Raw genomic sequence first — 12,784 nt, 5'->3', positions numbered from 1 at the left:
GTCGTAAAAACTGCATGTTACGTGATAAATAGATCGCCATCAAGTGCAATTGGTTTAAAGACTCCGATGGAGATTGGGAAAGGAAATCCAGCTGAGTATTCTACTCTACATGTGGTTGGATGTCTTAGGTATGTGATGTACAACTCCTAAGAAAGAAATATGCTAGATCCAAAATCCAGGAAATGCATATTCTTTGGCTATGTTGATGGTGTATAGGGGTGTCACTTGTGGGATCCCACTTCTCACAAGGTTATTGTCAGCAGGGATGTAATCTTTACAGGCAATGAACTGCAGAGGGAGCAGGAAAATGGTAGCACTTCAAATATATCACTACTTTTCATATAGATGGAAAGTCTATGGAAGATGATTATTTTGAAGCAGAACCAGAGCACGAGTTACAAGAACTAGAGGAACCTGATGATATTAAAGTTTAACAACCAACACGTCAGGAAAAGGAAACTAAATTGGCAGTCAGACTATGTTATGGTAAGCCATGATGCATATTGTCTTCTAACAAAACATGGAGAACCATCAACCTTTCAAGAGGCTGTGAGTTGCTCAAATGATTCTTTGTGGATGGCAGCAATGCAAGAAGCGATGGCAGCCTTAAATAGAAATAAGACATGGGATCTTGTTGTACTTCCAGGGGGTCGGAAAGCCATTGGCAACAAATGGGTCTATAAGATTAAGCGTGATGGAAGAGCTCGAACATAAACAACCAAAAATTATTGTGTATTGTGACAGTCAGAGTACCTAGCATATTGAAATAAATCCAACTTTTCATTCTAGGACAAATCACATAGGAGTTCAATACCATTTTTTTTTGTGAAGTAGTAGAGGAAGGGAGTGTGGACATGCAAAATATTCACATTAAAGACAACCTAACAGATGTTATGACGAAGCTGATCAACGCTGACAATTTTTATTGGTATATGTTCTCATATGACATATCTAAAACGTACCAACATGGAATTAGAAAGTTAGAGAAATTTTGAAAGAAAACAAAATAACTTTAAGTGGGAGATCGTGAAGACATAAAGCCATATTTGTTTTGTAGAAAGAAAAGGTCAATGTAATAAGAATCATTGGTTTATAAGATGAAGAGAATTTTACGTAGAATACACTAAATATGTATTCAATTATTATAGTACACGAGACTCTTATAAATAGAGCTCATATTGTAGTTTTACAATCATCCTATAATCATCCAAGAGTTTGAATTAATTGTGTTTCTTCTCATTCCTATACTCTTTTCTCAAATTTTAATTGTGTTATTATTATTTCATATTATTCTGGTACCCTACAGTGTGCTTCTCTGTTATGGCTCTTTGGTCACCATGTCTCGCCATTGTTGATCAGTCATTAGGGAAACTAGTGTTTCATATGAAAGTATGGTTCGAGTTAATTTTACTAGAGCCCACAGTAGACGCTAATAATATTTGCAGTGCGTACAAAATACGGGGTACCCTGCCTGGGATGAGATTTGTGAGAGGTTTTGCTCTAATATGTAAAAGAGTGAATGAATTACACAATTGTCTAACTATAGTATTTACGTTGTTACTTGACCTAGGGGTTGTTGACAAGACTGGTTCTAGTGCCTACAAATTCTGCCAATTGCGCCCTGGCTTTGATATGATAATGTGGTAAATGGAGTGAGTGATCCATGATAGAGAGTGTAGTTAACCTATGAGACTTGGGATAACATCATTTGCTCCTATAACATGTGGCTCAACTCGTTCTTTGTCGCATTCTACCACGAATTATAATTGAGGAGTATTGGGAATGACTGGATCACATGTTTGCCACTTGACATTGCCCTTTTTTGTCAAAATTTGTTTCGTATTACTTACAAGCTACAAAGTTGATCGGTCAGGTCATTTAAGACCACGTGCAATGGGGGTGTTGAATATATTTTTTAATAGTTGAATACTTGCAATGGATGGTTGAATGAGGTGTTGAAAGTGACATGGATTAATTTGTGTTGAAAACATTCAACATGTTGAATGAGAAATGAGTGGGGACCACTTATAATACTTTGTAAAATTTTATTGGTTGTTGTGATTGTTTATATTTTTATCCCACCTTAATTATTTGGAAAATCAATTTTTTATATTTTATAGAAAATCAATTTTTTATTTTTTTTTTATTTTCACCAAAATTCATCACTTTTTTTTTGTCTATAAATAGAGCATTTATTCATTTGATTTGGACAAAGGAAAAAAAAATCCATTTTTCTCTAATTTTTCTATTTAGCCTCCAATAAATTCTTGTTTGTGAGTTGAGTTTATGTATTTCATTTTAGGTGTGTAGTGTGTTGTGTGTTTAGTATATAATCACAAAAACATAAAAGAAAATAAAAATATGAAATAAAAGTAGTGGAGTAGGGTGTTGAATCTTATTAAACAAACTAGTAAAGGATCCATGTGTTCGCACGGGTCGCGTAAAATCGATATAAGTATTAAATAAATATTATATAGTTATGGTTAAAAAATGTATATTAATTTATACGAATTAAAAGAAAAAAAATTCAATGTTGATTGTTATACAAATATTAATTTAATTTATCATGTTGTAGTAGTGGAAAACAGGTTTTGGCCCGTCGGGCATGGCTATAATATTTATAATTGTTTATAATTTTAATTTTACAATTTCTATTAAAAAATTATAAAATAAAACATATTATACAACAAAAAAAACATATGGATTTAATAATTTGATTAGATTTAATGAATTGAATAATATTATGTTTGTTAAATTTGTGTAGTAATTTAGAAGTTACATGCTATAGTAATTCAGAAGTTATTAAACATATGATATATAATATTTGTTCAATTTAAGTAAATATTTTGTCGGTCCGTCAGAAAAAATAGGTTCGTCCCGTCGCGCATTCCTATAATTTTAAAATTCTTCTGTATTGTAAATTTATGGATTTTGTTGATATTATATGATTTTATCATCTAATAGAAAATAAATTTAAACACAGTTAATTTTATAATGAATCTCTGACAAATCTTGGACAAATAACAATTGTTGAATATTAAATTCATATGAATATAAAATTACATATGCAAAAATATAGTATGAATTTATCCATCTTTCTTATAAATATTTATTACATAATAAAATAAATTAAATAAAAATAATGACAAATTTGAGTATTTCATAAGAAAATTGTGTTTTCCATATATCATAATTGTTTCATGTTTTTTGTTGAAAGAAATATTATATCAATTTTTAGTATAAATGTTATTCTCTTCGTTGCTTTTTAAGTGTCGTTTTAGAAGAATTTTTTGTTTCTATTAAATTGTTGTTTTTATAGTTTAATGTTATAATTTGTCAATTATACCCTTATATTGTCAATTAGAAATATTAATGCATTATATTTTAAACAGAAATTCAAAGTTTTGGAAAATTAAATGAAGATATTATCATCATATATTAAATAAATGATATGTTTTAAAAATTGTTAATCAACAATATATTTTTTCCGTTTATGAATCCCTTTGTATGAATAATAACACTTTTTCTCTTTATCATTATTGATTAGATTTTATAGGCAAATTTGTTTAATGATACAAATAAAATTATGATGAGATTGTAATTATTGATTAGATTTTATTAATTTATTTAGTAATATTTTGTTGTAAAATTATGTTGTAGATTTTATTAATAAATTTGTTTAAAGATATTTTAATTATCAGAAAAATATGTAATGATTAAATAAGTGAATTTATTTAAAGTTTAACCAAAATATTGGAAGGTATGATTCGCATATTTTACATATTTTGAATAAATCAATAAATTTAATAGATATGAAAACATAATTGGCATATACCTAATATAAAATTAAAATATCACTTAAAATATTATGATTTGGACAAAGGAAAAAAAAATTATTTTTTCTCTAATTTATCTATTTAGCCTCCAGTAAATTTTTGTTTGGGGGTTGAGTTTATTGTACTAATTAAGTCATGTGTTTCATTTTAGGTGTGTAGTATGTTGTGTGTTTAGTATATAATCACAAAAACATAAAAGAAAATAAAAATATGAAATAAAAGTAGTGGAATAGGGTGTTGAATCTTACGTATTAAACAAAAATTATTGTAATGAGTAAAAATTGAATGAGTGTTGAATTATAAGGTGAAAGAGAGAGAGAAAATGATGTGGAGGGTAAAAAGTGAAGAAAAAATGTGTTATGTGCAAACCATTATAGATGGTCTAAGATCAACCTAAGTTATTTTGGTCCAATCAACAATGTACCTGACCACCTAGTTGATTGCTCAAGTGAAAGAAGATAAGGTTCTTCAAATAAGAAATTTAAAATTTGATCCTTGATGCCCGTGAATAAAGGTTTCATTGAGTGTGCATTGCGTATAATGGTACTACTTCTAAAATAAAAAAAGTACAGTACTTAATTTCGAAAACATTTAACATCCCCAAAATCTCAAAGGACACAACTACCAGACAATAATATATCCTAACGTTGAATAGTGAATATCACTATCAGCATATCTCATTTTCATCGGTTTGGCTTTGGCAGAAGTGGGGAAGAAAACAACAGAATCAGTTAAAGTGAACAATCAGGTGACAAACGAGTTTTAATCTCTATAGCAAAAATAAACACTAAAATTCAAATTTTATTTCAAATTAAGATTTAAATTTCTACTAAAATTTAACTCAAATAACAAATAATCGATATTGTTAAACAAAAGAGATGTCACAAATTTAAACCCGAAACCCGAAAGAAAGAGTCCAAAGTAGCATCGCATATCATTTATCTCAAAATTAATACCCTCTACCATACATATCTAACTTGATTGCATGGTCCCTACTCAAAAGCCAAATCCTCACAGACCAACAGCTAAGAAAATCACACCGACAGAAAACAAAACCACTCACACATATAGACCACGGTTTAATGTTCAATTTAATCTAATAAATTTTCTTCATTGAATTAAATACTCAGAACTAACCTTATCTAAGCATCCATAAACTACCTTTGAAAACATTAATTAACTAACTGTTCCAAACTAAACCAACTTAATCCATTCTTAATCAAATGTTTCCCATTTTGTTGTTACAACAACTGAATCAGAATGACTCAAAGGTTGTTGCTGTTTCTTGTCACCACAATCCACCTTGTTATCTTCATTTTCCTTTGCAATCTTTAGCATATCAAGAGTCTCAATGTGCTTCTGAACTCTCTTAACCTTCACATTAATTTTATGTTTTTTCATGACATAAATTAAATATCAATAATTGTAGTTATGAAAATTTAAGAGTTAGTAGTTACCTGTTCTTTTCTCTGCAATTTCAGTTCACCTTCACCATAAATTTCATCCAATGTAATTAATATTCTCATCAAATTTTCTGTTAAACTCTCTACATCTAACTCTTCTACAACTCCACCTTTAGAAGCAATTTCCTCCAAATCTGAAACCTACCCAATTTCATTGAATTATTAAAGTCATCATTTTTACAATGTTGAAATAAAATTAATTAAATGTATCAAATTAAAAATGTACCTTTTTGGCTAGTTTGTCAACCTCCAAGTTAATTTTAATTAAGGATTTTGAAGTTTTTTCCTTCTTTGCAATTTTTAGTTTCTCTAATACTCTTCTTTCTCTACTCTCAATGTCCTCCATTAAAACCAACTTTGATCCATCTTTGACTCTTTCAACATCAAGATATGACTTTGAATCTCTCACTTTTTTCTTGAAAATTATCTTCTGGTCCTCAACATGCAACCCTGTAGATTCTGTCAACATTTTCTTCAATTGCCCTGCACCACAACAAAAAAATCATACTAATCATCAATCTACTTATATAATAATCAATTAAAAAAAGTGATTTCTAAAGATGAATTAATGTACCAAAACTTGCATGAGAACTGATATGAATTTGGTGAGAGGATGAGCCATATTTCACATTGACTTTGATGATTGATGAACAACTTTTATTCGCATCCGAATTACGCTTTTGTACTAACATTCCTCCTGGTCTTAATTCCCATTCAGCTACATTTGGATTGCTATGACTATGACCATTAATATCACTTTTCTTGTCTCTTGAAAACATGTTGTTCATCATTGACCTTGTGGTAATAACCTTTGACTGCATTACAAGTTTTGTTTGGAAGAAATGGTTGGTTCCTTTGAAAGAAGGAAAACCAGGGAAGAAAAAAGAACAAGCTTATTCTTTATTCAGAAAGTGTAACAAAAAGACCAAAGGAGTAAAATTAGTATAATTTAGAAGTTGGTGAAAACCAGCTGTCGGTGAAAATGAAAAAACACAAGGCTGAGAAATAGTTGTATACTAATAGAATAAGAAAAAGAGAAAAAGGAGAATAGAAAGGGACAGTGTACATGAGTCAGAAGATGAAGAGAAGAAAGAAAGAAAAAGATAGTGAAATCATATGAGGGAGGTTTTCTTTTCACTTGGATGGCTAGAAAGTCTTTGTCAAATTTATTGTGTCCTATTGTTTTCAAAATTATTTAAAGGATGAAGAAGTTAATATCAAGAGAAAGTACTCATAATTATGCTATTTTGTTTTTCTGTTTTATGTTTAGTATGTGTTCTACAACTGCAAAAATATCAATGAAAATATTAAAGAGATTAAATTAAACAGTTTTTATGGCATAAGTAACATAGGGGAAAGAAGACAAATAAAACAGTGGCTTAGAGATAAGTTTTAGCAAAAAAAAAACTTAAAAATCTGCATCAGAACCTAGAATCAGCATGTAGTTGTCAAATTTATGAGTCATAAGTTTTGTTGTTTATTGAAGCCGGTTTGTGTTATCCGACTCGAAGGATTAATCTGAGAAAATAGCGGTCCGCACCAAGAAAAGAAAGATTATATTCCTTCCTTGTCTTGTTGCAAGGGCAACGTCTCTTTTTGGTTTCAAGCATTTTACTATGCAATAAGAATCTTCAATTAGTGTCTTGTCAAATGAGAAACAAGACAAAAAAAGGTGAAAAGAGGTGTTTATTTGTAGTAAGATTGCATTTCCAAGCCTGTTATGATTCGACCAATTTTGGAGATTTTGAATCTTACTAATAGGTACAAACAAAGTTAAATGTAAAATGGAAGAGATAGTACATAGGAGTACACTGTTTTGTCGGTTAATTTTATATTGAAACTTTAGAGTTTAGATTTATCTATGAACATGTTCAGCATTGTTTTTGTTGAATTTTTAAGAATAATAAATTTTGTTGTGACAAATAACTTATTTATTTGTATAAAAAATTGGGTAGAGGAACAACATCAATATACCTTCTCGTGAGCCAGAAACATCAAAACAGTGATGAATGTTGTGATGAATTATTTAAAAACTGCCCCTTTTTATATGCACTCTTTTGCACACTCACAAAAAGAGTGCTTATAAAAATGAATGTTGAAAGTAGTTTCTTATGGTGTGTCTGCAAATTGGTTTCTTTTTTTTGGAAGATTTTGAAAGAGAAGACTTTGGTGTGTCAATTATGTATCAAAATATCGAAAAATAGACCTGCTTGCAATAATCACTATGAATCAAGAGCTATCAGAGCACAGACATCACAGAAATTCAACCTGTTTTCAACATTTCTTCCATAATTACTTTTATCAACCCCTCAATAAGATGTTTCCAACAAAAATACAATCAATGCTAAAGTCAAAAATATAAAACGGCCAAGCATTTTCAAGACTAATGGAGCTGTAACAATACATTGAAAACCAAAGCTGAACCCGTGGAAACTGAAGATCCAGCATCTCTCTCTCCCGCAATCCTAATTTGATTTCGAAAACTCCAAAGAGAGGATAATTCTGCTGTTTACCTCACTCTTCTTTTCGAGGTTTCGATCTGGATGGCTTTCCAGGTTTGATTACTTTACCAAGAAGGATGATAACAATCGGAACAACGGTTCCAATAAAATACACACTTCCATATGAGGCAAGAGTTTCATGCAGACTTAATACCTATTTCAAACACAACAAAACAAATAGAAAACTTGTAAAAAAATCTCTGAATTCTTGTAAATATGAGCAAACAAATTGAACATATGAGTATTAATGTGTTTGTGTTGGGCAGAGAGAAAGAGAGAGGAAACAAACCATGAAACCAACGCATGAATAACTTAGAACCAAAATCGTGTAAGCAAAATTACTAAACACCAAGACATTCTTAATTGTTGGAGGCACGGCTTGCTGCCATCTATAAATGACTGTTCGAAAAGAAAAACAGCAACGCAAGTCAATTAACTGAAGAAAGAACTGCACATAAGCATAAGTAAATATTTATATACCTCTGGAACCGGCAATCATCAACGCTGATTGAACAAAGAATATAATGTATCCAGGATACAACCCCTGAAATAACAACGTCAAATTGTTAATTGCGGATAGCAGAAAATAGCAGATTGTTAAAATTCCGCTATGCAACAATGCTATAGTGTCCCTATAGCGGCTATTTGTCTACATTATATACTAAATTGCATATCATGGAACAACAGTGATCAAAATTCTGTGATGCAACATTGGCGTAAAGCATGGATTCAATTTAACAGTAAAAATAGCAGCATGGCAAAGCTGTTTCATGGCAAACCATCTTATAGTGTGTTTGGATTGGCGTCAGTTTTTCACGTTTGCTAAAAAATCACGTCAAATAGCCACGTTTGTGTAGAAGCTACAACATGGAGCTTCTGAAAAATCACGTCCAGAGGACAACTTGCCGTGCGTTTGGAGGCTTCAACGCCAAACCAAACACACTATTAATCAGCTTGCTAAATTGGATAATATCTTTTGTTGAATAAAATGCACCAGAAGAAGTTAACAGAAGTATATCTCAGTCTTAACTCTTACATGACCATCACAAGAGTGATGATTGAATTTGTCTCATTTAGTTATTCCTAAGAAACTACATATGCTTTTTTGCAAAGATAGCAAGCAAACTTAAAGCAATAACAATGTATAAACCAAATACAATAGCAATAGAAAGAAGGGACCAACTAAAAATGCAGCTAAATTTTACTTACATGCCAAATAGCACTAACAGTCTGTGTGCCGAGTAATTGAAGAAAACCTGGCTTCTTTCCACTCTGGACAAGCCTTTCATAAACGTCTGCAATAACATAAACAATAGCATCATTGTCACTTCATATATCATTGTCAGACCTTAAGAACAAAAGGTGATTAGGTAATTTACAAGAAGTTATCATTTTGCCTTTAGCCTAGTTAAAAGGGTAAGAACAAAAGATTAACAAATAAAAACAATGAAAATCAATTGTTGATTGCTTGATCACAATTCTTTTGAATCTAGGATTTTATGGCTTGATCATGCTACAATTTACTGTTAGCAAAATATGTGATAACTTGAGACGAGAGACTATTTTTAATTAGATCCAACAGATCCTAGACACGCAAATAACTAAGGAAACACACAGGTATAAACTTTAAAATATAAAGTTGAAAGATATCTGTCAGCTAAATAAACCCTTGCTAGGAAAGAATCGAAACTCACAATGGCGAAGCCAGGTGCTGACTTGAATATTCCACACAGCTGGAATTACAACTGCACTCTTTGCAAGCTCAACACCTAAAATATCAACATTTTTAGCTCGGTCCCAGCGCGGCTTTGGTGGAGAGGAATCAATCCAGCCACTGAAACCAAGGCCAGAAATGATAATAGAAGCTTCTGAAATCGACCAAATGAAATAATATTTCCAGCGTGCTGTTTGGCCAGACATATACTGGTAACCCAACTTTTTCCAGAAACCCCATTCATGATATGAAGGATCGGTAAACTTGGACAGAGGAAAATAAGGCACAAGATTTAGGTACAATCCCATGCAAAAACCAGCTTGAAGTAGAGCCCGAATTGTCGCCCCATAAGGTGATGGTGCTTTCGGTCCTTTTGCTCCAAAATTCCAAATCTATAAACAAAAATAAAAATAATAAAAATTTGTTTTTTTACCTAAATAGAAAAATATATATAATACAACAGATAAGAATACATGGGATTGAAGAAGTTCTCAACAAGTCTAAAAGGTAAAGAAGAAACAAAGAGCAACAAAAGCCAAATATAAACAAGAAAAAAACCAGAAACTAGAAGGTGGACAAAAACACACACCCAAAAAAAACAAAGCCCCCAAAAGAACAACAATGGGGAACAAAAGAAACAGGAAAAAACACCAAATACCTCCCAACAAAAACGCAACCCCAATTTTGGGAAATCAGTCCCTCAAAACAATCAATGGTTCATGTATAGGACGGGTCCGTCGGCCAGGAAATAGAACAAAGGAAGTCTATCCAAAACCAAAGAATAACTCTATCCACCAACATCTTTACCAGTATCCTTAAATAAGGGCTATAGAGAAAAAATGGCACTACAGCATAGCGGAATCTAAACACATACCTATTGTTATGAGATACATTTTTTATACAAAATATTGTCAAAAGCAACTATAAGCCTATAACAATATAGCACCATTGCATAGAAATATTTAAACAAGACATATTTTCTGCTATCAGCAATCAATAACCCTTATAAAAACTCATGTCGAAAATTGAATTAGGGATTAATTCTTAGTATATACTAGCTTCTAGTTTTCACCTTAAAGCATGTTAAAACAGTCTTTATTTGCACGGTACATACAGCATTGCAACGCCAAACCAAACATAGCAATCAACAAAGAAACTAGCTTAACATTAACATACATACCCCTTTTCCTTCAGTCCAATCAAGATAATCCTTCATTTCAAAAACAGGACCAGCAAAGTGACTTCCACAACAGAGACAGAAACCAATATACTCAACAATAGACGGCAACTCGACCAACCGGTTTTTCTTCTGAGCATCACGCAAACCTTCTTCTTTCAACATTCCATCATTATAATTAATCGAACACGAGATAACCTTGAGTGTCAAAACCATCAAAGCCCCTAACACCAATTCAATAAACACACCCTAATCAATAATCAACCAACCACAACACATCAGAATTAATAAATAAATAAATAAATAATCAATCAGCGCTTAGTGCTTACCAGTGGCATCGATGCCACCTTCTTTCCATGCATCACCACTCATGTAATACACATGGCTACAAAAAAAATACAAAAATTAACAATTGAATATCGAATTAGAGATTGAAATAGAACGGTATCGATTTGTACCAGGCAATGAGGTAACCGAATCCGAAAAAGAAAGTGAGGATTCCACATCGAGGACGATAAACAACCATGGAAGCGTAACCGAGAAACATAGGGACAAGAAAATGGAGATTGGAGGAGAATCCAAAAGAGAGATAAGAGAGGAAAACACCAACGGCGGCGGAGTAGAAGTGTTTGGGTAAACGACCGGGGACGAAGCGCCAGAAGAAGCTAAAGGGAATGGTGGCGACGAAGCAGAGAAGAAAACGGAGAACGGCGACGGAGACACCAATGGAAGCGGCCATGGAATCTAGTTGAAGCTCCATGGCCATGTTGTGATTGGAACTGGAATTGGAACGAATCGTTGTTGTGTGGTGTGGTTTGAGATTTTGAGTTATACCTATGCGTTTCAAAGACTTTTAAATGTCAAGTTTCTAGGATTGTGTGCTAAGGAAATGACGTAAATGCCCTTATCTGTAACCACGCCACACACCTTCTTTCTACCTTTAGGTTTATATTCTATCATGGCAACTAACTCCCTTAACAGACTGACACTCACATCCTTTGTGTTCTTCGGAAACTCCGTCAAACTGTTTTTTGTTTTTCTATTTTTTTTGCTTTTTCTGTTTTTTATTATATACTTTTATGTTTCACACTTTCACCCTAACTAAAACAAATTAATTTAAACTTTTCATTCAAACCATGGTTAAATCTAACTGAATAAGAATAACTAACCATGATAATATTTTTTATTGAGTTCTCCAATTAGACATTAATATAATAATTAAGTATTGAATCAATTTGTCATGTCATAGTAAAGTTGTATTAGACTATGTACAATGGTTTAGTTATTCAACACCCTACTTTTTCACTTTTTATATTCCACATCATCTTCTCTCTCTTTCACCTCATCATTTAACACACATTCAAATTTTACTCACTACAATGGTTTTGTTTAATAAAATTCAACACCCTACCCCACTACTTTTATTTCTTATTCTTATTTTCTTTTATATATTTGTTTTTATGATTTTATATTTCTACATCTCAATTATCAATTGAAACTAAATTAAAATAATTAAGATTTTAATATTTTATTTTAATTTTTTTCTAATTTAGTAATTTATTTAATTTTTTTTCTTCCAATTTTATATTTTTAATTTTTTTTGGGTAGTTGAAAGGATAATTAGTAGAATTTTGGGTGTTAAAAGGATTATTATTGGGATCCATTTCACTACAAAGATGTCTAGAACTACAAACAATAATTTTTTGAAGGCTAAATAGAAAAAATTGAGAGAAAAAAGTGAATTTTTTGTGTGTGTCCAAATCAAATAAAACAAGTCTCTATTTATAGACAAAAAAAATTATGAATTTTGGTGAAAATAAAAATAAATAAAAAATTGATTTACTAAAAAATAATTTACATTAAATAATTATTATGAAATAAAAATCTAAACATACACAACAACCAATAATATTTTGTCACATACTTTAGGTGGCCCCCACTCTTTTCTTATTCAACATGTCGAATGTATTCAACACCAATTAATCCACATCACATTAAACACATGATTCAACACACCATTGTAGTTATTCAACTATTGAATAAATTATTCAACAACCCCATTGTAAATGGTCTTACAATGCAACTACTACAAA

At 31.3% G+C, this 12,784-nt stretch overlaps 2 protein-coding genes across 2 annotated transcripts; both read right to left on the bottom strand.

Moving 5' to 3' along the window:
- Positions 1-4,635: 4,635 nt before the first annotated feature.
- On the bottom strand, positions 4,636-6,599 carry LOC131637144 (BAG family molecular chaperone regulator 2-like). The gene is made up of 4 exons (XM_058907734.1): positions 5,874-6,599; positions 5,526-5,782; positions 5,294-5,440; positions 4,636-5,210 (listed from the first exon to the last, which is right to left on the bottom strand). The coding sequence occupies exons 1-4, from the start codon at positions 6,118-6,120 to the stop codon at positions 5,052-5,054; spliced, it is 810 nt and encodes a 269-aa protein (XP_058763717.1). The 5' UTR covers positions 6,121-6,599; the 3' UTR covers positions 4,636-5,051.
- Positions 6,600-7,552: 953 nt separating this feature from the next.
- LOC131637135 (lysophospholipid acyltransferase 1-like) lies at positions 7,553-11,671 on the bottom strand. The gene is made up of 8 exons (XM_058907726.1): positions 11,150-11,671; positions 11,021-11,076; positions 10,695-10,915; positions 9,495-9,906; positions 9,010-9,095; positions 8,281-8,344; positions 8,090-8,199; positions 7,553-7,954 (listed from the first exon to the last, which is right to left on the bottom strand). Exons 1-8 carry the CDS (start codon positions 11,455-11,457, stop codon positions 7,814-7,816), a joined length of 1,398 nt encoding a protein of 465 aa, XP_058763709.1. The 5' UTR covers positions 11,458-11,671; the 3' UTR covers positions 7,553-7,813.
- Positions 11,672-12,784: the final 1,113 nt, after the last annotated feature.

This window comes from Vicia villosa, linkage group LG1 (genome assembly GCF_029867415.1).
Source record: "Vicia villosa cultivar HV-30 ecotype Madison, WI linkage group LG1, Vvil1.0, whole genome shotgun sequence".
Lineage (NCBI taxonomy): Eukaryota > Viridiplantae > Streptophyta > Magnoliopsida > Fabales > Fabaceae > Vicia > Vicia villosa.
The sequence above is the reverse complement of the archived record's forward strand: the minus strand, read 5'-3'. Positions and strand labels throughout refer to the sequence as shown.

Coding starts and splice junctions, on each gene's coding strand:
- LOC131637135 (XM_058907726.1), bottom strand. CDS start 11,457: ATGGCCATGGAGCTTCAACTAGATTCCATGGCCGCTTCCATTGGTGTC. Junction 9,907..10,694: donor ATTGGACTGAAGGAAAAGGG/GTATGTATGTTA, acceptor TTTTGTTTATAG/ATTTGGAATTTTGGAGCAAA. Junction 9,096..9,494: donor CAGCACCTGGCTTCGCCATT/GTGAGTTTCGAT, acceptor ATGTTATTGCAG/ACGTTTATGAAAGGCTTGTC.
- LOC131637144 (XM_058907734.1), bottom strand. CDS start 6,120: ATGCAGTCAAAGGTTATTACCACAAGGTCAATGATGAACAACATGTTT. Junction 5,441..5,525: donor TTGACAAACTAGCCAAAAAG/GTACATTTTTAA, acceptor GAAATTGGGTAG/GTTTCAGATTTGGAGGAAAT. Junction 5,211..5,293: donor AATTGCAGAGAAAAGAACAG/GTAACTACTAAC, acceptor ATTAATGTGAAG/GTTAAGAGAGTTCAGAAGCA.